The sequence below is a fragment of the Clupea harengus genome, unplaced genomic scaffold (genome assembly GCF_900700415.2).
Source record: "Clupea harengus unplaced genomic scaffold, Ch_v2.0.2, whole genome shotgun sequence".
Taxonomy (NCBI): Eukaryota; Metazoa; Chordata; class Actinopteri; order Clupeiformes; family Clupeidae; genus Clupea; species Clupea harengus.
In genome coordinates, this window is record NW_024879616.1 from 116557 (window position 1) to 142885 (window position 26329).

Sequence of the window (26329 nt, forward strand, 5' to 3'; positions counted from 1 at the left end):
TACTGAGCTTTTCTTCCCCCTTGGATGAAAGAAAGGCCTGTCAGCATTGGGCCTTTTGTTTTGCTTGTCATGAGCGATCCGGGCTGAGGCGGCTTTCCCAGTCGAGTCTTGGAGAGAAACTTTCCTCCTCTGATGGAGCGCTGAAAAGAGCTTTTCCCCCCCTGGTCTCCGTGGCTCCCCGCAGCAGCATGTACAACAATGAAATCGGCCAATAATTGCTTTGCCTGAGGACTATGTTTCCTTCTCCCACAGGTGTGTGGAGCTGAAAAAGTTGGAAAGCCCGTGAGGGAAAACAGACTTGCATGTCTACAGGGCATGGAGACGGCTGACAAAATCCTCAGGGGTGAAGGGGAGGGGGTGAGATTGTCTCTCTCTCTCTCTCTCTCTCTCTGTGTGTGTGTGTGTGTGTGTGTGTGTGTGTGTGTGTGTGTGTGTGTGTGTGTGTGTGTGTGTGTGTGTGTTTTGTGTGTGTGTGTGTGTGTGTTTTGTGTGTGTGTGTGTGTGTGTGTGTGTGTGTGTGAGTGTGTGTGTGTGTGTGTGTGTGTGTGTAATGTGGAAATGCTTTCCATATAGCCAACCAGCTAGAGGAAGACATTTTTGCCTGTTTGTGCCTCACTTCCCCATAATGAGGATTATGCATATGTATTCACCAGAGTGTTGTTGTCTTTCTCACACTGAGCATTGCCACACAGGCCTAAAGAAATGTCCTAAGACTAATGTTGTGTGACTCTAGCAACAAACCTGAACAAATGTATCATTTTAATTACATCAACCGATTGTTTACACAACACCTTTTTACCGTTCACTTCTATGTAACTCAGGGCAGTTATGTCTGGCTCTGCAGTGTATGATGACAGCGTGCCACCTTTGAAAACTTCTGACTGGAAGAATACTGAATCACTTTCTGGCATTAATAGTTGTTTGACGCCCTCAGCCCCTGGAGCAGCATGAAAAGATGATCCAGTTTCAGCTGGTGCAACTGAATTTATGTTTACACAGCAGACCCCGTTGCCCAAAAGCAACTCTGAATTCAGGGAAGGGTCCGTGTATTACCAGTTAAGTGGGTTCTCTCTGTGTGAACCCTTCACCTTGCCTCTGCTGCTGCGTCACGCCGGGAGCTGATGCGCAACAACACTGATTTTGACCACAGATAAGGAAGCCTATCATCTGAAGCAGACTCCCTGTGACTCAGATGAACTCAAAGGTCATCGCCATGTTCCTTGTTTTTGTTGCTGTATTTTATGTGTTTGTATTTTCCAAATAACATGTAATGTTTGGCGACTCAGTTGTCCTGCTAGCTCAGTCGCCAACCTGTTAGTATGAACCAGAAAGTTAGATTGCTTTTCCTGAAGACAAAAATATATCCTATATAGTGTATAGTGGTAGCTGTACTGCTGCTGTCAAAATGTATTTGCACCAAACTGCCTGTGTGCCTGAGTCAGACTGAAACTGCCTCTGTCTGAAACTCATACACAAGTTTAAGAGTTTATCTGCAGAAATATACTAATTAAGTTGTGAAGACACCCTGACCCATTCTCACCCTGACAATCTCTCAAACTTCCTCCACAACAGCCTTCATCACATCTCTGTGGGTGATAAAGAAAGCGTGTGTTTATTACTCATACATCATAGAGGAAGTACACATCCCTGGGTGGGGGGTGGGGGGGGGTTGGTGGGTCGGTGGGTGGGTGGGTGGGGGGGGGGGGGACGTGCATTGGAGGACAATGTGCCACATTGTTGGATAAAAATAAGAACCATTTTCCTCCCTGGTAGACTGTGGCAGGCACAATCCCCGGACTCCTGCAATATGTCCACCAAGAATGATAAGCTCCAGTCACAGACGAATGTCTTTCTTCTGCCATGAGTGACAAAGTGACAAAGCTCTTCGCGTGAGCCTGGCGGTCTGCCAGGAGACAGTGAATAGCTGCGCGTCAACAAAAGCCTGTCAGCTGACCATCCAAATATACAGACTTATGTATGAATTTCAGTGTGGATGCCTCTGTCAGAAGCATCCACCTGGAAATTGCTTTTATACCCACAGTGACATGGTTATTCTGCAGCCTTCGCTTAAAAGCAGAGAGGGAGAGATAGAGTGAGAGAGAGAGAGAGAGAGAGAGAGAGAGAGAGAGAGAGAGAGGGATAGAGAAAGAAAGGGGGAAAAAACAGAAACCTGCAACTTGAAAATGGCTTAGAGGGTGGGCACGCATCAAAAACGTATGCCAAATGGGGTGCGCAGAACTGTCTTTGGGCCACAGGGTAGTGGTAGACATCAAGGTGCATGTAGCTTTAATACTGTAATTAAATTAAATTCCCTGTGAGTTTGAAGGGTAAAAGAATGGCTCGACAATTCTATTAAAAAGTAAAAATAGACTACATGAAGGTGAATGAAGATTTTCTATCCAGACTTCAGAAAGAAGAGTTTCATAACCTCCCACAGAATAGACTCTTTTAGGAAAGGGTGCAGTTGCCTCAGGATAGCAATCTTTGCTTTAGTGGATGCAACTGCACCATCTTTAATCAAAAGGAGAACAACTGTTTGATTGGTGTGTGTACATCAACTATTTGTTCTGAATGAGAAAAAGCTTAGTTCAAATATCTTTATCTCAGGGCTCCTCTTTGCACCTCTGAAGTGCATCAGTGGTCTTCTATAAGGTACCATTTTCCTCTTGCTAAGTTGCTTACCACAGGTCAGGAACACAAATCAATGTCTCTGATTCAAAGCGAGCACTAACCCGCTTCAAACATGAGGAGATCTCAGACATAGTATGTCTTATTATATGCGTTTCATATAGACTGTTTAGTGAAAATGAACATTAGCGAGCTAAGTTAGGTAGTGAAAGTCCTTTTGCTGCCAACTGAAATCTTACACTGACCTTCATCTGGCCCTTATGGGATGATGTCTATTATCTGTCTTTTTCCAGTTAAAAGGCTCAGAATGATGGTGTCCTAACAGTAAAATGATAAATTGAGTTGACTGATGGGTTAGCAGACATTTTTGAGAAAAAAAGGAGATGAGCCTCAAATTATGTTAATAAACTGGCTCCCAAAATCGTTTCAGAAGGTACTATCCCACTGAGCACATCTGGAATCAAGTGTTGTAAGCCCAGCTCCTGCACCACCAACCCAATCTCTCAGATCACTGTAGCCTGCAAGAGCGAGGGGCAGATTGATTGACATGTTAGCGCCCGTTTTTATTTAGTCACAACGTGCATCTAAAAACATGGCATGGTATGTACAAACAGACCGCACATGACTTACACTGCATTTGGCCTGCTGCAGGAGCGCAGAATGAGAGTTTTAACTTTTGCATTTGTATTTCGTGGGAGGGTTGTGGGAAAAGTTTGGGCAAAACTCTGGGAGGAGAAGCGCAAGGAGTGGCTGATTCTGTATTATGTTGTATGTATGAAGACTGCAGGGGACAGCGCATGTCTGTTCTTTAAAATACAGGTGTAATCCAGACTGCGCGTTAGATGGGTGAGTAGTCCAAATGTATATATTTTCATACATTTGAGTGGTGTAAAATTATCACTTTGTTTGATGACACCTTGTTAGCATGTATATCAATGTCCTGGTCGCTAAACTATTGATTGCTTTTAAATGTCGGTTGGCGGTTGAAAGATTTCATTCAATTGCACCCGTGACTGAATGATATCGGGCGCAGCAAATTAGAGGGCGGTGGCCTGTTGATTATGCAATTAGCAGCAGGTTAAGTACTTTTAACACAAAAAGTAAAGGCACAGGCCCTGTTTTCTGCAGAGAGGCCTAGTCACTATTTACGATGCGCTCTCTAACGTCCGTACATCTGCTTGTGGGTGTAGATAGGGTTGCAGCGATTCTTTTGACACTTCTCTTCACAAAAGCAGGCTCGTTCACCCAGCTGTGTCTGGTACCCTCTCTATCCGAACAACATTGCGACACCAGGGGCGTATTTCATGAAGCATAATGAAGCATAATGCTCCCAGAATTTCTTCGCCTTACGCACATCCCATAAGATGGTGCATCAGCGGCCCTCGCTGGGTGACTAAGTGTAGCTCCACCCTGGTGTAGCTCCCGCTGAGGAGGATGCACAACCCTAATCCAAGGCCCGCGGGGGTCCGTGGACCGGCATGCTGTGCAACAGTAACAAGTTGCCGCCCCCGGGCTGCGAATGCTAACTGCAGCGAGTAGCGGAGTGACACTCAGAAACCTATTGGCCTGCCCTCCTGCCAGTGTTTTTTATGGAGGTGATTGCTTCCTATCCACATATGACTTTGGCAAAACGAATTACCAATCTCAGTGCACCAATCTCTGGACATCTTATTACTGAATTCTCTAAAAGGCACAATAACGTCATGTCTTCATAAGTGTATTTAGATGTTTTGCATATAGGTAATAGGTTAAAATGTTAAATGAAAAAGCAAAACGTTAACAATGACATGTTTTGTTAATGTTAAGAAAGGGTTTTAAAAACTTTAGAGTTGTGTTCAGAGTACCTGATGCAATCCTGAGGTTCCATGAATTTGGGCTCCTTTCAGTCAGCTGTGAGACACACTAACAAATGCGATTGAATAAGGATCATTTTATTTGTTTAGATACTCAGTGACATTGAGAACAGCAAAAGTGCACAACGGCCAAATGGCATTCAATTAACAAACCATTAGAAAGAACTTCAACCACAGCAATTACAAAACATAACCCTTTAGAGAGAGAGAATGTGTGTTTGCTTGGATGGTCCAAAACGTCCATAGGTTATTATTGTATAAGGGGAACCCACCCCCATGACATGAAACATGATTCCCTCAACTTTCCACGCGTAGCAAAAGCATCCAAACACGTCCAATTTTGGTTAAAAAAAAACACCCATCAATTTAGATCACAAACCTGTAATCCAGAAGAAATATTTCCTGAAGTCTTTGACTATGTGTGCCATTGAAGCTGCGCTAAAATACTCCGTCAGTGCAAGTGGCTGTGAAATCATATCACTGATTTTCTCATACCCTTCTGAATGCTTGGCTTCAGTAACTGTTCTCTGAAGGCGGTGTAAGGAAGCAAAAGCAGTTTGTTGTAAGACGCCAAGTGTGCCAACACTAACTAGGCTGTTTTCTGCTTAATGTAATGATGAAATGAAGAAAATGACTGCTTGAAGTGGTTGTCTGAAGAGTGTTAGGAGGGCATGGTAAACCCATGCCCAGCATAAGGCTGTTGCAATGTAGTGGTTGGCTACTCAGAAAATGCAACAAAAAAAACAGCAGTTTTAAGCTATAAAAGAAAAACAAAACTTGAGAATCAAATAAACACTGACGGAAACATGATTAGAAAATGTTTTCATTTGTGATTTGGACACCCCAGGTGCATTGAGCAACATTTCAATAGATAACATGCCAACCATGAAGCAGTAACCTATCTGTCGTTTGTCTCGAACGAAATATCAACCTGAAAACATCCTTCCTTTTAAGTTGCGGATGCAGATTTGTTTTCTTTTTTGTATCCTACAGACTGGCAATGAACAGTAAATTCTGTGGTAAAGTAACATGCACAGGACAGATCTCTGCATAGAACATTATTCTGTGCTCTGGCATTTACAGACTGTAAAACAGTGAGCAGTTTCACAATTTGAAATTCATACTCAGCTTATTTTCACCTTTCCCTCTATGAAGATGGAGAGAGGTATGTTGACACTTTTATTGGTCCTATAAACTTGGTGGACTGCGGTTAGACAGTGACCGACTGTTTGCCGCCACTGAGAGGTGGTTCTTCAAACACGGAGCGTAGCCCACAATGAGTGTACGGGCATAGTTCTGGAACTTGCGTCCCAGGAATGTGTAGAACACAGGGTTGATGCAGAAGTAGAGGACGGCGATGTTGTGTGTGACGTACTTGGCGTAGTCGATGCTGTCGTTGCAGTCCAGACTCATCTGCAGGTCCACCAGCTGCACGATGTTGTACGGCGTCCAGCAGGTGAAGAAGAGCAGTAGGATGACGAAGACGATGCGCAGGGTCCGGTGCTTGTTGTTGATCTGCGTGGACAAGACGGTGACGATGATCCGCACGTAGCAGTACACCACCACCACCAGTGGCAGGAGGAAGAAGGCGGCAAAGTGAAGGTAGGTGTCCAAGGCATTCCACGAAGGGTCCCGCTCCTCAGTGCAAAGTGTCTTAGCTTCCCAGTGCCACTTCACGTTGTAGCGGAGCAGAGGACCCACCCCGGCCAGGCCACAGATCAGCCAGACACACCCAGACGCCACCACGGCATAGCAGCTCTTCCGGTGCTGGCTGACGGCCAAGGCGTGCACCACGGCCAGGTAGCGGTCGATGGTTAGCAGCGTCAGGAAGAGCACGGAGCTGTAGATGCTGACGTAGGTGGCGGTGCCGACCAGCTTGCACAGCGTCAGGCCGAAGGTCCACTCGTCCTGGTGGTACTTGGCCCAGAAGGGCAGACCGAAGGTGAAGATGAGGTTGGAGCCTACCAAGTTGAGGAGGAAGATATTGGTGACCGTCCTGAGGCGCTCAAACTTGATGACGACGAACAGGACCAGGCCATTGCCCAGTAGGCTGAGGGAGAAGATCACATAGTAGAATCGGGGCAAGAACGAGGCCGCAAATTCGTGAACTTCATTCTTATCGCAGGGCGACACAGGCGTCATATTACTGTAGTCATAATCGACTGTGAAGTCCTCGTCTTCCATCTTGCTTTTTTGTATTGATGCCTATTGTGCCTTACAAAGCCTGTGGGACACAACAGAAGCTCAAAAGAAGTCCATAAACATATCACAGCATTAGTTTAGATGAATTGATCAAGTTGCCCAGTCTATCAAGACTATTGAAGTGAGCCAACAGACGTATTTTTTTAAAACATTACTTACAGCAGTGCAGCAATCATGAGAGAGTATCAGCCAGTCTTGATGATCGCCCTTACTGCTGTGTAGTTTGATGTGAGAAGCTGAAGTAAGGGAAGATGAGTGGGAGGCAGAGAGGGAGGGAGGTAGGAAATCTTACAGTTACTCATCCACCCATCCCTCATGGTGGGAGTTCTTTGGTGTCGTCTGAGTTCAAACAACTTCAGAGTGAGAAGAACTTCAGTTTGTATTTATCAGTTCAGGGTCTTTGTCTACAGTTATCTCTAAGATGAGAAACAATTAGGTTTTTTTTCTTCTTGTTTTTTTTTTTTTTTTTACAAAGTGAACAGTGAAGTCATTCATTTGTCCAATTAGATGACAATTTTTAGAACACTAATGATGTTATATCTTATAACATTAATTGATGTTTGATCTTTATTTTCTCTCTCTCTCTGCAAGTGTACTGTACTGGCTACAACGCCGCATACTTCAGAGAGCTCTGAGGGACAAAAAAAAAAATCAGGAACAGAAACAAGGAACTTTTGAAATACATCCCACATTGTAGTGAAAAGAGGAACAACCCAATTTTAATATTTGCTGGATTTTGCACCGGGTTGTACAAGTCTTCCATAATTAACGGTACCTAAAGAAAGCACATAATAGACATTTGCCACACTCAAATTGAATGGTTCAAATACTTTTAATTCAACTGTAAACAACAACAAAAAACGTTACGTCGACAATAAAGCACCATTTTATAGATGAACCTCATTTAAACCGATTTGTTTCAATGTTATAAAAAAGAAAGTTATAATGAAAACAATGTGTATATCATACTTTATTTCTTACTTTAAGGATCTCTTGACAAGTTACTTCAAGTAAAATAGGGAATTCTTTGTCCCCTGCTGAAATTAAAAACAACATAATGAAACAAAATGAAACAATACATATCTCATCAACAATACATACAAACATATTTAGTGTTGTTTTGGTACAATTTTAGGGGAAATATAAACACTTTCTACTTCATATCTGTTCTTACATATACAAAGAAGACATATTTGAAAACCCACTCCTTGCAAGCATGAGAACATTCATTACAAAAGTACAAAACTATTTATATTTTCATATTCTTTAGAAAAGGTCGTTCTAAACCAATGCAACTTACATGTCTTAAAGTATTAACATTTTGAAGAGACGGAGGGCTTCTTTCTTCAAACTGAGTCCTGGCCTGACTGTAAGAGATGCTTGTTAATTTGATACAGATCTGGAAGACCGCAGGGAATATATAGAACATAAAGATGACCAAAAAAAACATGCTCACACACATACACAGACATACACACCACATACGTCCATCTGCGCACGTGCAGACACACTCATACACAGGTAAACAGGAAGAGACAGACACTCCAACGAACACACACACACAAATACAAACTTACAAAGCATTGGTTGCTTTCATTCCACTGCTCCGTACTCTCACCGCTGTTACAATACATACTGTAATGCAATAACACAGGAGCACAGCACTCCAGCCATCACAGTGTTATGGAGGTCCTGATTAGTCTGTTCATTACATCTATGCTGTAGTGCTTTTAGAACTGTCATTAAACATTTGACACTTTTTTATATAGGCCACACTAAATGCAACAGGAGAGCCAGAGCCATGATTTGGTTTGATGCTAATTTCTCAATACATCTCCATTCAAAATCACCCCCTCAACTATCAGTAAACACCATCATCAACTGAGTCGCAAAAGTGAAAAGTGTGAGAATGCAAATGCCAAAACGGAGGCCATATCGCCGTTTTAGTATACTGTAATATCATACCAGGGAGCTCACAGTACGGCAATATACAGTTTCTAATAATACCAGCCAAAAGAATATAAAAATAATATTACTAATGATTAAATAACAAAATAATCAACTCTGCAGGGTATAGCTGAACAAGGATGAAGATCCCAAAACTTGTTGTAGGTAGCTTGGGTATGACCGTGTCAAACAGCAGAAAAAGAAGTTCCTGAGTCTTATAGCTCCATAGTGGCCTATGCATCCACCTCATTTTCTTCCTTGCATACCTCCATATGTTCTGACATCCATACCGTTTACATACAGGTCTTATTTACATCACTTGCTTTCAGGTTGTTTATATTGCTACACACCATATGCCTTTTAATATTATCCTCAGCAGGTAAAAACATAGGCTATTTTAGGTATGGTCAATGGCTTATACTTTAAAAAAGGGATTGATAACACGCTGTCAAAATATCTAGGACTGCTGTGACCTATTTACAATGAACAGACACGACTGCAAAATCAGACAAAGTTTTGTGAAAGGGATATGAATGTGATCTAACTAAAACACTACTAGTGAAACTGCTGAATCCTACACGTATGCCTCGTGCCCAGCATGGAGGTAGCTTAACTAAGGCAGTGCAAATTATGTACAAGATCCCAAAGTTTCTGTCCAAATGCAATGGCTATTGCTATTCAGAGCTATCCTTTTGTACACTGAACTTGTTCAAAGGTTATACTATAATTATAGACATCCTTATTGATCACTATCTTCAAATGCTGAGGGGGCTGCAGAATTATCATGATGTGATGACAGGGTGTCCTCAGTCTGGAGGAAAGGCATGTGGAGGCTGATGCGGGCATCTTTTTACAGTCACAAACAACCATTGAGGCCAGCGCCGGCCTTTCTGCTCGGTCAGTCTGGCCGTGGCTGTGAGACTGTGTGACTCGGAGCAGCCTGACGTCCAATGAGATGACACGTCTCCTCTTCTGTCCCCCTGGGTCACCGTGATCACGTCAAAGCCCTGCCTCGGAGGCAGAGGTGTGTGTGTGTGTGTGTGTGTGTGTGTGTGTGTGTGTGTGGGGGTGTGGAGGGGGGCGGCGGTTAGAAGTTGGGCCCTTTGCTGAAGCGGTCCTCCCGGTGGCTGAAGGCCTGGTAGCAGATGGACATGTCACACACGCCAGCCAGCCCCGGGGGCCCTCGCTTCCCAGGGAGCCCGGGGAACCCGGATTTGCCCGGCATGCCTTGTGAGCCCGGAAGGCCGATCCCGTCACCTCCGCGCGGTCCCTGGGCACCTGTCACCCCAAGCAGGACAAATGCAGAGAGTCAAGTCTCCAGCAGTGTGGCACGGACAAGCCAAACAGAGCCAGCCCAGCAGAGGCCCTTATTCGCCCAGACATGGAGGGGGGTTTGGGAAAAGAAAACATTCCCCCTCTAAATCTACCATCCTTTGTTGATTAAGTAAGGGATAATGTATTGTCCGGAGGTCATTATCCAAAAATAAATCCCGACGGGGCGAACAGCACCCCGACGCGCAGCGGAGGGGTGTTGTTTCGTACTGAAGGGATTTATTATACGGTTACTTGCCAAAAACGATAGAAGACATTCCTCCAAAATACCTATTTTTAATGATTTAGTTGCTGTTTCGTGATTTCCGCTAAGAAATAAATAGTTCTTCAAGCAAAATAGAACTTTTAAGTTTCAGGTGTTGCGTAGCAACCCATTACTTGCTGACTTCAAATTACAATGAGTCTGTTACGTTACATGACCGGACTACTTGCGGAATGATATGAAAGATGTGAATTAGAAGCACAAAACCCGTTGCCAATGACAGCGGTCAATATCTTTTCGCAGCGGTGAATATCAGGAAATATTCACCGGCGAACGTTGGGATGGCCCATTCAAATCAACGGAACTTTTTGGAACATTCTGAAGAGCCGTATAATAATGATAATAATAATGCATGTTAGTTATTGCCTAATCATGAACAGACCCTTAGACTCTACCCTTACCCTGTTGTTTTAGGGTAGACTCTACCCTTGAACTCTACCACTGCACATACCGGTACTGGGGTGCTGAATACAAATGATTGCTGAACCAACACCAAGGGAGATGCAACGGATGAAAGCTAAGATATTACCCTGTTTGTGTCAATATGTGAAGCAAAGCCTGAATCCTGATAAGATAATAAGATAAGATAAGATAAAAGGATAAGATACACCCCCTCCTAAAGAACACATAAGCAATGAAGTTCATGAGCATGGCTATGTGCGGTGGCATTCTGTTTACAGCTCAGTGGATGATCTATGTGTGATGCATAAAAAAAAAGAGAAAAATATACAGCCTTTTGTCTCTGTGGCTGACAGGCAGATGTTGAAAATTCCAGTTGATAATTCGTTTCACCATCAGTACTTTTTGTCAGTTAACAGCATTAGCTAAGAAGTGTAGTGAATGAACCAGGTGGCCGGTTAATGAGAAGTGGCTAGTTTGGCACACTGGAGGAAGTAGAGAATGCTAGTATTTTCACTTCCTGAAAACTTCTGCTGATGTGACAGCTTTTAATACTTGTGGTTGTAATTCTAGTGTGTGTGGTGCACCGAGCTTCTAATGTCTTTTCAGTTATCAATGACACACCCTCAAAGCATTTTAGGTGGTCGTTTTCAATCACCATGTCACTGGCTACTGAGTGTGTTTGTCCTTGCAAGTATGCTGGAATTTGTTTGTCAGATTGCTGTCAGATGTGGCTTTTCAGAGTGTCCCTTTTCACAAAAGCTCCTTTGAATTATGGAGTTATTTTCGCCGCAATTTTTTGCTCGACATGCCTTTTCACTCCAACTTCTCAGAGACATCGACAATTTTCCCTCCTTCTATTTGCGTGAGATTATTTGATTAGAATCTGACAACTTGATGGGCTTATGCTCTCCAGATGCTCATCGTACTGCCTTGGGACTGCCTTGATGGGATGAACTGTCAGAGCGCTTACCCATTGGTCCAGGGAGTCCTGAGTGGCCTGGTCTCCCTTCTCCCTTGTTTCCTTTAAGTCCCTTTGCTCCTGTATCACCTGGTAAATCAATCAATCAATCATCAATCAATCAATCATCAATCAATGTATTTATTTGATCAAGAGGGACAGTGTACATTCATGAAGATTAAAATGTAAATGCACCCAATTATAGCCAAAAGGCTAGTTTCCATTGGCAGTCCCCCTGCCAGAGTGAAAAAAGGCTATACAACCTAAAAAAAGGCATTAACGTATATATCAAACATAACATTGACAATATATCAAAAATAAAATAAAAATAAAATAAAATCCCAATATACAAGCTCCACTTAGTCCTTAACCATGTGTAGAAGGGAAAGATCAAAGGGGTAAACAAAAATAATTCTACTGCTTACCCACTAATGATCACATTTTTGGTTATTTATCAACCATGTTTTGAGATTTCTTTTAAAGCAGTTGAATGAGGTTGATTCCTCTAATGTTCTGTGGGAGATGGTTCCATTCCCGGGCTGACCTAACTGAGAAAACCGACTGTCCAAATACACTTTTTTTAAAAGGAATTTCACAGTCTCCTCTTGCTGCCCCTCGGGTAGCACTGGTTGCTGCTGTTCTAAACTTGACTAGGCTGCATAGTGGTGGTGGTGGGGGAGGGGGGGGGGGGTTAAACCGGATTTTGAACATTACACAGCAGTTCTTAAATAACAACACGTTTTACTTTAACTTTAACTTTAACTTTAACTTTAAAACTATCTCAGTCTGTTGCATGATGTTTTACTGTCATAATTAACCAGGCAGTCTCAGCGATGGTCAGAAATCCCATCTGCATAAGAAATGTGGCCAAAATACAATCAGAAATAGCTACAGTGCATATAGTGCATGTACATATGATATAATATATATATATATGTATATATGTATAAAATGTATGTATGATATAGATTCAGTCAGTTAAAACAGGCCTGTGAATGGTGTAGCGCAGACCATGAGAGATAAGTCTTTGACAAGAATACAATGAAAACAAAATATAAGAGAGTCTGTAGGAACACCTGCAATATGAAACTTAAATCCAAAGCTAACATACACAGCAGTAGGGCTGATTCTTGCTATAACTTCATGTACTCCCTTTGAACCCTCATTTTTATTACTTATTAATGTTGTTGTTGTTGTTTTAGATCCGTTTTTCTCTCATCCCAGGAACTAATAGCATAGCTGGTGAATATTCATATGGTGTATAAAGTCCTGTGTCTGACCTTTAACCCCATGGGGTCCTTGCATGCCTGGGGGTCCGGGATATCCCTGCGAGCCGTGCCTGCCTGGGTAGCCCGGGGTGCCCATGGAACCTTTGAGGCCTGGTGTTCCTGGATGACCTGGGGGGCCTTTGACCGTCTCGCACGGCTCACAGCTCCTGGGGACCATGGACTGGAGAAGCTGGGGCAGCTGGTCTGGGACGGGGACAGGGACAGGGTGGAAGGGGGATAATAATGGCAGTCACGACATATGGCTGGGTAAAGTGTATTCCTTTCATCTGTAAACCATTCATACATTCATTCATTCATTCAACCACTTATTGCTTATAGTCTCACTCCCCCACTTACACACTCAATCACTTACTTGGTGATTGATTGATCGATTGACTGATTGATTGGATGGTTGGTTGGTTTGGTAAAAAAATATTTAAAGATTCATTGAAAGACAGGACACAAATTTTGAGAAATGGATTGAAAAATGAATTCCGTCAACCTGTCAATCAATATGTCAATCAATAATATGTCGATACATGGAAGGACAGTCTTTAAACAGGACTGTGCTGAGGTGTCTTAAAAATAGCTCCCTCCAGAGATTTGGATGGATACAGAATCACCCCTGCTGCAAGTGCGTTAGATCAGAGACTACACACACATTTCAGACTGAATAACAGACTGGAAATCTTCAAAGCTGGGGTGAGAAACACCAAGGTTCACCTGCCAGGCCTGAGTACCCTCTTAAATATTACATGCTCAGCTATCACTCATTCAGAATAGCCGTTCTCAGTCAATTAAATGATGCACTGTAATGCCAATCTTGACTCTAAAGGTTCCACTAGGCAGAAATGTGACACTTTTAGCGCTGCATACTGTATCACGTTTTAGGTTACCCTGCTAACAAATCAGAAACTCCACTCTTGCGACGTAATTTTTTAAAAGGCCGTCGTGTTCTGGCTACTACTGTAGTTTCTCAGTTTGACTGCTGACTCAAATGTACAGTAAAAGGCGGTGAAGAAATACTAACTCCTCAGCATATCTCCACACAGTTTCAGTAAGTGCTCATCCGAGGGAGGCTTTCCCTGAAACAGAACAAGGAGGAAAGAAAATGTCAACTTCGGGACAGGAAGGCCTCAAACAAGACTCAACAGGTTCTGGCCATTTCCAGTCACGGTCACAAGGGAGGGCAGGGGTATGGCTCAGCACTGATATAAGACACAACCAAAATTCAACCACCCTTATGGATTACACAACTCTTAGAACATACTGGGTTGTGTTTGAATTATCTTGTCTTATCTTAAGAGTCACTATTCATCAATGATTCAATTACACTACTCATAACAAAAAAAAACACTGCAGTGATATGAATGTACACATACAGGCTTTCCAGGGTATCCAGGGACGCCGGGTTGTCCTGGTAAACCATCTTGTCCTGGAGACCCTCGCGCTCCGACGATTCCGATGTGTCCCGTGTCTCCCTTCTTCCCCTCCAGGCCTCTGGACCCTGGGTCGCCCGACACTCCTCTCTGAGATGGTGCAAGAGAGCAGCAGTTAGTCTGTCGACAGCTGTTAGCTGTCACACACACGCAGTGTCTGACGAGGCAGATTTTGACCTCAAAAGTCCTTTTATGTCTCTGGAGGCTAGCAGGCTAGCATGGTACTATCAAAACGAATGAATGCGAAACACAGTCACACAGCTCGCTGCTCTAGTTACGCTATGTCAGCTTGTTATCGGCATCATTTCACAACTGCGTTGGTTAATTTTCACAAGAAATGTCTGAAGTGTCAATGTGTATGGACTGGTGATAAGTACAACTCTAATGTCATCCGGGTCTGTATAGGAAAACTTCCCGCAGTCCTAGTCCTACAGCAGCCACTCCCGAGAGCATTCCCGTACTCGGCTGTGTAACAGTGCCTTTCCACTATATTTTGTCTGCCAAACTGACAAAAAAAAAGTGGAACGGCGATAATTAGAGGGAAATCAATTCGGAAGAGCTCGATACAATCTGGCTCCTAAACTGGTTGAACTAATTCCTCCTTTAAATTGTAAACAGGACCAGTGATTCGGTGCATTTGTCTCAGTCACCTGAGTCTTTCAAAACTGTCAAATGTATGGACCCCTCAAGGGGGAGTAAAAGTTTTAAAAGGGGTCAATGCATTGTTTTTCCATCTTGTGTGGTGGAGAGCATCCTGCAATGGGCTGAAATGAGGGTTTGCGATGCAGCAGTTTAATTCCACAGACCTCTCCTTTGCTTCCCCTGGGCCCTGTTTCCCCCTGCCAAGAGGAGGAGAGAGAAAAGCCTGTTAAAACTTTGTACTCCGATATCAAAGGGCGAGTCTGTCTTATTAAGAAGGCTGCTCCAGTCTTCACCGGAGAGTGAGAGAGAGAAGGAGAGGAAGAGAGTGGGAGGGAAGAGAGAAAAAGAGACTTTTGTAGTGGTCAGTGCTGCAGTGTGGTTTTGAGTTGGCATAAAAGTTTTCACCCTCTAACTCTTTGAAGACCATGAATATTCTTTTCAATAAATGGCCTACACAGTCATGTAGATACATCCTCTGTCATTTTAATACAACAGTGAAACAGACACAAAGCAGGGTGCCTTCCTCTAACAAATTTTCACATAATACAAAGATTGACATATAGTCATATTCTTCAATAACACCAACCACCAACACCAGTTTCGTGATTAGTAGCATTAGGATCTGAATAGTTAGCTTCAGTCTAGATCTATCTTCTGCAGTGTGGGTTTGACACAAGCCTTCTGCTTTGCTGTTCAAATGATCTCTGCTGACTCCTGGTGGTGGGACGGCAACATTGCCCTCCCGTTTCACTCACCGGTGTGCCTGGGATCCCGGGGGTTCCTTCGCCGCCTCGCTCTCCCTGAAAATTGACAGAGTTCGGTCGAGGGTAAGGGGATTGGTAGGGGGTAGGGTAGGTTCATGGAAAGATGTAGGAGAGAGAGAGAGAGAGAGATGTTGAGTTGGCATCAGGGACCTCGTAGGCAGTAAAAGGTTATAATTTACATCGCCAGCCCGAGGGAGGCACTAGGCTCTACCTGACCTTTTCCCTGTCTACGGTACTGAGTTAGCCAGCCTCTCCTGGTATGTAAGAACACTGCTCTCTGAACTGGACCTGTGCTGAGACTACCCTGCTGCCACCGCTGCTCTGTCAATTCTCCAGGCTGAAAAATAAAGTTAAAAGCTACAAAAGCCTCTCCGCTGGTTTCTTTCGACTCGCTCTTGCCGAGACGTCAAGTCTTTTTTTTAACGGCTCTCTGAAGCTCTCCGGGCGCTCGCTCCAAAAGCAGGATAAGAGGTAGGAGACAGCGCAAATTACCATAAAAGTCACACATTACTAAACGAGCATGGTAGATTTGCGAATTCTTTCAGTCAGGGTGGAGAACAATAACGAGGCACTCAACGAGAGGAAACAACGAAAAGGGAGAGCTACTGGAAGCCCTTAGTAGCCATTTACCTCATCTGAGAAATACTCTAAATGAGAAAGGCAGCAAGAATGTAGAGGCGTTTGTTCATTTCACACTTCTTTGGCAATACATAATGACATTAAGGAGAATGAGTTCATCTCAGAAATAATGTGAAAGATTTCATGAGCAATGAGCAATATCATGCTTGCTCTGCTGGTAAAGAGGCCGTGCACGCGTCGACTACCATGCCTCCTTTCTCAGCGACTTGCCATGATTCTTGTCGAGGCATTGTTTGAATGGTCAGTTCTCATGTATCACTGTAGATGCAGCACCTTGAAACTAGAGAATGCATATCTGCAGAGAAATGCAAAGTATGATTTGCATTTCAACACTAACACTGCTTCTAACACTAACTCTAACACTAACATTAACAGTAACACTAACACTGCTTCTAACACTAACTCTAACAATAACACTAACTCTAATACTAACACTAACAATAACACTAACACTAACTCTAATACTAACACTAACTCTAATACTAACTCTAACTCTAACAATAACACTAACATTAACACTAACATTAACAGTAACACTAACACTGCTTCTAACACTAACACTAACTCTAATACTAACTCTAACAATAACACTAACATTAACAGTAACAGTAACACTAACTCTAACTCTAACACTAACTCTAATACTAACTCTAACAATAACACTAACATTAACAGTAACAATAACTCTAACCCTAACACTATCTCTAACACTAACAATAACTAACTGCACAGATTGGTGCAGTGCACAAGAAGCTGCACCGCTTTGCACAGTTCACACCTTGAGATGAATAATGTGGAATATACCTGACTTCCTCTCGGGCCCTCTTCACCGTAGTCCCCCTGTAACAAGGGAGCACATTTACACTGATGACAACAAACTAATTGGTCTCAATGACTGACGGGGTCCCAGTCAACAAGAACTCATTTTACAAGGCATTTATGTAAATTGTGAACTGGTTTATGGTACATAATAGGCAGAGTACTATGCCAGAAGCAAGAATGTGACTATATGGCACAATGACATGCACTGACTGATGCTTAAATGATATATTAATGAGCCAGTGAATGTGTGTATGTACTGTATGTGTGCGTGTGTGTATGTTTGTATGTACTGTATGTCCACATACTGTATGTACCAACCCTTACCTTATGACCTTTGAACCCTGGCAGTCCCATTGGTCCTTGTAAACCTGGAAACCCTGACTCTCCGTTCATACCCTAGGGGGTAGGAGAGAGAAAAGGAGGTGAACGGTTTGTGCGTGACTGGATGTGACCGGTATGGAACTTGACAATGTTTACAGCTGAAAGGGCAGTCATTGTCATGAGAACAGAAGAACACGAAAAAGAACAGGGCCTTTGGGAAGCTACAGAGGAAGATAGGAGGGAGATGAAGGCATGCTGGGATGTCGATGCTGGGTGGAAAGAAAAGGACATTGCTCACCTTCAGACCTGGCTCTCCAGGAGACCCAGCGGCACCAGGATCACCAGGACTGCCCTGCACGCGCACAGACACACACACACACACACACACACAAACATGTGTACCCACATACATACATGAATGAATGAATGAATGAATGAATGAATGAATGAATGAATGAATGAAAGAATGAATGAATGACTGAACAAATGCATGAATGAATGAATGAATGGAAGAAAGGGTGAATGAATGGATGGATTCGATTCTGTAGCTCCTCTCTAAATTCCCAGAATAAATCCCGTCCATGGAGCTAAAGACAACCACCACATCCCTGAGGTGTCCCCCTGCAGATCATCTGTCTTTAGTTTTGCCCCGATTGTCCTCAACACCTCAACTGAGCACATTACCTCATACTACAGAACAGACGCAAGAAAAACACACAGTAACACAATGAATATCAGGCTGTGCTTGCAGTCTTGGCCAGAGTGCAGTGCGACATAAACACTAAACTAATTAAAGTTCTGTTCATTAGGAAGCCCTAACGAGCCTGACAAGGGAAAAAAGGAGCTGTGTTCATTTCAGAACACACTCTCATTGGACTTGGCTGGAGCATTAGTGAAATTGCGGATGGTGGGGGTGTTTTTCTTTTTCTTTTTTGTTGTTGTTTTTTTTTTTGGTCCAACATCAGACAGACCTTTGGGCCTGCAAGGCCATCCACTCCAGGTGTTCCTGCTGGGCCCTGGATCCCCTGTGGGAAAGACAGAAAAAGAAAATTGTGGAAAAGATGATAACTCACCTACACAGACCTGTGCAACATGCTGATGTTAGTCTTAACAATGTGCTGATAAGAGTACGTTCCACACAGAAACGGCCCAGTCTAAGCTGCTGTGCAATACTGTGGTAACAATGCATCAACCGCCGTCAGTGTTTGAGAAGGCACCATCTGAGCACATTTTTGATGTAATCTATTTTATGAGTTGCAAGAGAGACTCTGAAGTTTGAGACCCCAGCAGACTTCTAACCGGCTAATATCCAGGGCTTAGCCCTATAGACCAATAGGGAGTCCAGGGGGCCCAGGGGAGGGGGAAAGAGGCTAAAGCCTAAAGACAGCCCATGGCATGCAGGGCCCGTCGTCTGTCTGACTCACATGCATCCATTATACCACACTGCTTGTCTACATGAACACACTGTTATGCTAGGTCACACTGACATCGGACACGGACATCACCACAGAAAACATTTACCAGGTTGTTATAGACAGAAATTGCATTTCATGTGAACATCATACTGGTTGAATATCAGAAAACCTCAGTCTTTGTTTGGTACACCAAGGTGTCGGTAGGCCTGTAAAGAGTACTGTCTGGAGATCAATTTAAAACTGGGAGATATTAAAGGAGAGTCTAAACGGTTTTCCTAATTTCATTCCCTTTTACCTTGTTCTTGGCCATACGGTAAGCAACAGGAGATAACTCTTCCCCCGCCTCCTCTAGCCTTGCCTACGCCTTGTTGCCTTCATCCTTTTTTTTCCTTTTTGAAAAAGCTTCTTAAATCCATAGCCTTCAAGTCTTGCCTTTGTGAATTGGCTAGCTAGCTACCACCAGATGCCAACGATGACACACTCTGTAGCTGGTGCTCTCTCTCATGCTCACACAAAAGGCGTACATCCTGAGTTGTGTGAAGTAGGTCTGCTGCTTGGATGACACAAAGATGACTGAAAACATGTTTCCATTTTTGATCAGTGATACCATATTATTTTCAAAGGCTTTAATGCATTATTGAAATGACAGAGGAATAGATCAGGGGTGATTTTTTAATTGTTCTTATTTTTGCAAAATAAATAAAATAATTGAGATTTGGGACTATTCATTATACATCAGGGGCCAGACTCCCAGGCCTAACAATGACCAGTGTGCTGAATGTTTAATTATGGTTGAGTTACTAATGGTTGATGATTTTGCACCCTTGTGCACATTTTACAACAAAACACTCTAAAGTGATAATATCTTTGAGGTAAGTTCTATTGTGTGTTGCTGGCCTGAAGCAAAAGCTGATTCAATGTAAGTGTTCAGAGCATAGATTTGTTTCTATTTGTGACTCTATGTAGGGCCATGTAGTATGCTGTTAGTATATACCTGCTGACTAATATGTAGGACCATGTGGTACGCTGTTAGTATATACCTGCTGACTAATATGTAGGACCATGTGGTACGCTGTTAGTATATATCTGCTGACTAATATGTAGGGTCATGTAGTATGCTTTCAGTATATATCTGCTGACTAATATGTAGGGTCATGTAGTATGCTTTCAGTATATATCTGCTGACTAATATGTAGGGTCATGTAGTATGCTGTCAGTATATACCTGCTGACTAGTCAGAAATTGTTGGATTATTTGTTCTCATGACAATGATGAAATCTTCCTCAATCTGGGATTTCATGCTTTCATGCAGTGATCAGGTAAGCAGATGTGTGTTTGTGTGTGTGTGTGTGTGTGTGTGTGTGTATGTGTTGGTTTTCTTTTATAGATGTATATCCCATAGCAGTTTAGCCTGCACCCACCATGTATACCAAGGGATGGCAGTAACAGATCAGCTTGAGACTCAAATCAAACTGGATGTTCCTCTGACTGACCAGTAGAGGGCATACTAATGCTCACTTCATCGGAGGTAGATAAGCAAAGCTGTCACTGACATCTTACTACATGAGTTCCCCCATTTCTGGTGTTTGGCTTGTAAAAACGACTATTTTATTTTTCCTCCTTGCAAATATGATCACATCAGTGTAGACTGGTGGTGAGCTATGGTGGACATTGCCAGAGTAGCTACTATAGTTAGTTATAGTAAGACATCATTTCCCATATAGCCACATAACCCAAGTGCAGTTTGTCAATGCAACATACTGATTTAGCACTGTTGCAGTATATGCACTTCTCTTACCGAAGATCCTTTAGGCCCAAGTTCCCCCTTCTGTCCTGGAGATCCTTTCTCCCCCTGTGGAGAGATGTGTCAACATCAGAGCCTTGAACATGAACACTGAATTCACCACATCCGCATTGCACTTTGACATCAAACCGGTATTCTCATTCCTCGGTTCACTTCTGTCTAAACTGATGTACTGATTATTCATTTCACACTGCATGACATGTCCAGCATGTCACTCAATCATGTTTTTTTTCTTATTCATGCATATGTCTGACTTCAACCAGATCTCGTTCAACCAGACACTGGCCACAGAATAACAGTGACAGAGTCTGAATGTGTACCCCACCCCCCCCCCCGATAACCTGAGTTCATGTCTGGAGTCTGGAGTCTGTGTGCTGAGGCTCCTGACAGGGCTTACCTGAGGTCCTGCACGCCCCGCCTCTCCAGGAAGTCCCCGGATGCCCTGAATACGATGTAGCAAAACAGATGTGCTCCGTTAACACCCCCCTCGTGTTACACAGCATGTTGACAGTCAGGATAAGTGGGGTACCGGCCCACCCTGGGAGCAGTCTACTACACAAAACAACCCTCCCAACCATCTACCCCCTCCCCAATTAATCACAGACAGCTTCTCTTGTTACGGCTGTTCCGGCATCATTGCAGTGGCACCATACAAATGAATCACATGCTCTGCTGAAGTCATTTTCAGGGAGGAGAGTCTGCCAAGAAAAAAGACCTGACACCGTCAGCAGAGGGCTCTCACTGGTCATCTGAGCTGGACAGCTGTGTCCACATGATTGTTCTCTTCACTAACCCAAAATGGTTTCACGGGAATGAACCCAGGCACCCCCACCCCCACCCCATCCCAAATCCCACTTCCAATCTAGCCATTTCCACTTCAATCTGACTTGCAGACGTCACCTCGTTTAATGCCAGCTGAGGGATGGGCACAGTTAGTTTGCAGTGGGTTTTTGTTTGCTCTTCATGATACTCAAAGGCGTAAACACCTGTGAGACGTTCTGCCACTATGCTTTCTGTTTCTTTTTTTTTCAGATACCCGGGTGCGTATGGAGTAAAACTGTCTTGTCTAGCAGGCTTGCAATTATGTTGAAAGTTATTTTTTATTTAACATCCAAAGGGTAAAAAAAAAAAAACAGAGCAACAATATGTGGGGCAGCTGTAGAAGAGGACCCTGAAATCGATGCTAGAAGACGCCAGAGAGAAATTTCGGTTTCTGCCTACACTTGGCTGTAATTGTTCCTGGAGGCATCTTTCACAGAGGGAAAGCCACCGACATGTGAGAGCCAAGCTGCCACCTACGCCTGTCTCACAGGACAGCACTGGAGGGAGCTGAAGAGTGCTACTTCAACAGAGTTGTTTTCACAAGAATAATGCTTGTGAAACTTCCTCAGTGGGGTTTTGCTTCGTCATTGTAGGCATAACAACAGACATATGAGAACAAAGTGACATGTATAGGGCAGCACTTTAAAAATAAGTATGACTTTAAATTATGAAAGCACTTACTGGATTGCTGTTGTTTCTGTCTGCTACCCATCTCGCCGATCTAAATCGGACATACTTTCGTGCTTAGAGGGGAAGTGAGGTATTGAATTATGCCCCAGTGGCGTGCAGAGGAGGCCTTCAGCACCAAGTGACAATATACGGGTGAGATCTTAGAGATCTGCCTCATAAATATCACAAATCATTTTCAAAGAGAAAAACAAACTCCATGTAAATGCGATACCTATGACTCAAACTGCAAAACGGATCTGGCGCAGAACCGACGCGTCCGTGCCGGATCAGGGACAGAACCGGATCAGAGTGTGTGTCGGGGTATGGTGCACACCTAACCACAAAAAAAACAACACCCTTCATCCGCCCCAATCCATCAGCACCATACCAGCAGCCACGGATCCAAAACATCAGACAAAAGGCACATCGCCCGCTCCTGCTACGAACACACAGGCGATAAATATCCACCCGCTGAAAAGTCTTCTCAAGATAAATGTCACCGGATACACTAGACCCTTTCAGCCCCTATCCTATATGGATCTGTCTCCAGCCAATTAAACATTTAAAACATTAACCTCCTCTAGGAGAGCTGAAAAATACGGGGACGAAAACAAAAATGAAAACTGTGATGCACATCAAGGGCTTCACTGTCCTCCTACACTCAGGAGAGAAAGAGGGAGTGAGAGCGATGGAGTGAAAGAGAGAAAAATGAAGAGAACGAGAGAGAGGGAAAGGAGGGAGAGAGAGAGAATGAGAGAAAAGAAATGAGAAAACACAAAAAATGTGCGTGAGAGAGAGGATAAGAGAGAGAGAGAGAAAGAGAGAGAGAGAAAATGAGGACAGGTTGGTGGCTTTGAAGTGCAACACTTCCCTACCCTTCTCTCCCCCCAGCACGCCATCCAGCATTAATGACTCATCTGATCAGAGGCGAGGCTGCACTGCCTCTTGTTCAAAGCCTCCGCACTACTGGAGACACGTGTGTCACACCGAACAGCACCTCTGGAGGAGATCATCCAAGATGGAGACAGCAGCTGTCAATCCTGCCCATCAGCGCAGGGGCGTCCCTGTTAAAAGTGTCACTATACTGTAACCATGGTGACTTTGATGTCATAAAAGTTTCTCACAGTGGCCGGTGTCACTTGAGTCTTTATAATCCTTTACTGGCTGTTATTATGCTCAGATATCTGCTAGATTAACAAGACTGTAACTCCCTTTTGTTTGGGATAGGATCCCGACGCCTTCGTTTGGGGGTGGGTGAATAGAGGGGGAATGTGTCGACAGTGCTGAGCCCCTTGGAAAAAAGCTAAAAGGTTATGGTGTCTTATAGTTGGTGGTGGGTTTATTGCTACAGTTTGGGTGTTGGGAAGTGTAGAAAATTAAAGCAGACAAGGCAAAGCTGAAGAGAAGTTCATAAAATGAGTGGGAGAATCTGATGAGAATACCAAACTTCTCTTCAAGCCCGCACACACACACACACACACACAGACACACCCACACACACCCACACACACACACACACACACACACACACACAAACTCAAAAACACCCCCCCTCCCACCACACACACACACACACACACACACACACACACACACATAAACACCCCCCCTCCCACCACACACACACACACACACACACACACACACACACACACACACACACACACACACACACACACACACAGATACTTATGCATGGCTGACAGCCGTAACGCTGACTCCTGAATCCCAGTAGCCTTGCAGAGCGTACACAGCACAGGAAATGAAGCTGTCGCACTGACTATTGTTTTTGCTTCTCTCCGCGGGTCTGTGCATATGATAATAAAAGCTACTCATCACAACCAGTGGTCTGTTTACCAGTTCCCTCTTCTAAGGGCTTGTGCGGAAAACAAGGCGAATGCTAACTCGCTGCAGATGTGGCCAGGCCCACATCAAGATCATTGTGATTTTCAAGACACCTGTGGTTAGCACCAGTGCAAACAAGCCTGGATTAGACCCAAAGCCCCTGCAGTATCTGTTTAAGTAATCTAAAGACTGCTTTTTTTTTTCCTGTTCTGCCACTAAAATGGAGAGCTCATGTTAAAAAAACCTCAAAGTTAAAGCCATTTAAAGTCTTCACTAAACACTCTGGCACCAGGGAAATAATTGGAGGCAGTCTATGAGTTTTGTGACACAGTCCGGATGTTTGGACCAGATCAAATCCCGGTGAGCCTAATTTCTACATCCTTCTGTAAGAGATGGAACAGTGTGGGGAAACGAAGGTATGCTCTCCTCTCGTGTTTATATGGTGGCTCCTGTTTCTGTGTGTTATACTGTAAGAGGGCTGCTGTTGGCTTAATGGTGTGAAGGCTGCTGGTGGCTGGTGGGATGCTTTGTAAACATTGCGGTTTTGTAGTGCTCTGTTTGGAGCTCGACCAACACAAACTGGGAGCCTATTTAAAGCCCAAGCTTCCTCACATCCTTTCATGTTCACACGGTATTGCAACTATCCATACTACAGTACAGTGTTATGAAAACAAACAGGAGACAGGTTGAGGACAACAGCTTGAGGACCGCCTGCATTATGTGCATAACTGTTACCTGAATGTCTTTACTTATGCTTTCTGATGAACTGTTACTTGAGACTTGAAGATGCATTGTGTAAACAGCGATATCATCTCATATGAACATGTTCCCTTAAAATGGTTAGTTTAAATAATGGTGCAAACCAGTGAAAAATATAGGTATCCATATTTTTGACAGAGTGTGGCAATCCAAATCTCTTTCTGCAAATGCACTTCAACATCCTCGGCAGCTCATTGCACAGGAGCTACCTTATAAGTCAAGAGGGCTGCACCTGTCGAAGAGTTTTACTGCTGAAGCACTACTGTGAAGTGTCTGGGGAAAATGAACAGGGAGAAATGCTAGCCAGAGAGTGTATATTACTTCTGTGGAAGAGTGTGGCTGCAGGATCTCTGTCAGTTTACGCCACATTAAATAGTCCCTGCAGGATAAGATCCTCTTAACGCCTCTTACCGGCACTCCTTGTGTCCCATCGGGACCTGGCATCCCGCGGTCCCCTTTTTCACCCTGTGGAAGATAAAAGCAAGGCTGTGATTAGATCATACATTCTAGCAATGGCTTCTAAGGTGCTTCAGTGTCTCACTCCCCTTGAGGAGAATGGGTTATTTCAACATGTGTGATTTCCTGGTAGTATGGGGATGGCCCGCGGTGCCATTCTCAGAAATATCATGAGCATTCTACTAAATCATGACACTGAAACACTGAGTTTTGTTTAGTGCAGAACGTTATGGTCAGTTATGTTGTCTGTGGCTTTTACGAGAAGCTTGTTATGTGGCGTTGCAGTGTTTGTACATAGGGAATACCATACGTAGGAATCAGGTGCTGTGGATGCAGCAAAGGCAGTCCAACATACATTAGGGAGCGTATTTCATACTCCCACGGACCACAAGATAACACTGTTTCTTAAAGTGTTTTTTTCCAGCTTGAATCTGAACCAAGATCTTTATGGCTGTTTTGACTGCTTTGACGACTTTGATGACACGACCAATCCACGATTCACAGTGACCTGCAGATGGGCAGGAGTGACTGGATGTCACGTGAGCTATCCACACCTCAGACAGTAATCTAGAAACGGAACCGTAGCATCTCAGACAAAACAAGGAAGAGAACCGTAGCATCTCAGACGGACCACAGAGGACCAGACCAGATGGGAGCCGGATCGGTCCAGATTGGCCCCGGAGATGTCTGGCACGTCTGGAGACATGAAAACAGTAATTATCGCCTCTGCTAGGGTCAGGCGTGGAGGTACTTATGGCACGTGCCAAACTCCAACACGTGCGGCGAAACGGCCACAGAAGACCAAAAACACAAACTTGACGCTAAATGCATCTTGAAACTCCACTTTATCTTGATTATGTGACATTAAGGTTGTTATGCTGCCATAAATGTCCTGCATCATGATGACACCGGGTTGATTGATTGTTGAGGCCTTTCAATTTCTGAAGAGTTGTGTCTTCATAGAGTCAGTCGTCTTAAAGAGTGGACTAGCTCACGCTTGAAAACGGCTTTGCCGGGACCAAATGTGGGTTAACGGCTAAATGTGTCTGTATTACAAGAGCCAGTGGTGAGGAAAAGAGC

General features: G+C 43.8%; 2 protein-coding genes across 2 annotated transcripts; both read right to left on the reverse strand.

Moving 5' to 3' along the window:
* Nucleotides 1-4588: 4588 nt before the first annotated feature.
* On the reverse strand, nt 4589-7464 carry LOC105905189 (C-C chemokine receptor type 3-like). The gene is made up of 2 exons (XM_012833188.3): nt 6843-7464; nt 4589-6705 (listed from the first exon to the last, which is right to left on the reverse strand). Exon 2 carries the CDS (start codon nt 6663-6665, stop codon nt 5670-5672), a length of 996 nt encoding a protein of 331 aa, XP_012688642.2. The 5' UTR covers nt 6666-6705; nt 6843-7464; the 3' UTR covers nt 4589-5669.
* A 32-nt stretch (nt 7465-7496) lies between these two features.
* Nucleotides 7497-25247, reverse strand: LOC105905226 (collagen alpha-1(XXI) chain-like). The gene is made up of 14 exons (XM_042704267.1): nt 25205-25247; nt 21096-21140; nt 20693-20746; nt 18451-18504; nt 17778-17831; nt 17483-17554; nt 17141-17176; nt 15689-15733; nt 15098-15130; nt 14235-14381; nt 13883-13937; nt 12865-13056; nt 11597-11674; nt 7497-9908 (listed from the first exon to the last, which is right to left on the reverse strand). The coding sequence occupies exons 1-14, from the start codon at nt 25235-25237 to the stop codon at nt 9718-9720; spliced, it is 1089 nt and encodes a 362-aa protein (XP_042560201.1). The 5' UTR covers nt 25238-25247; the 3' UTR covers nt 7497-9717.
* Between the last annotated feature and the right edge of the window lie 1082 nt (nt 25248-26329).

Coding starts and splice junctions, on each gene's coding strand:
- LOC105905189 (XM_012833188.3), bottom strand. CDS start 6,665: ATGGAAGACGAGGACTTCACAGTCGATTATGACTACAGTAATATGACG.
- LOC105905226 (XM_042704267.1), bottom strand. CDS start 25,237: ATGCCAGGTCCCGATGGGACACAAGGAGTGCCG. Junction 18,505..20,692: donor TTGGGCCTAAAGGATCTTCG/GTAAGAGAAGTG, acceptor TCTTTCCCACAG/GGGATCCAGGGCCCAGCAGG. Junction 11,675..12,864: donor AGGACCCCATGGGGTTAAAG/GTCAGACACAGG, acceptor TTGATTTACCAG/GTGATACAGGAGCAAAGGGA.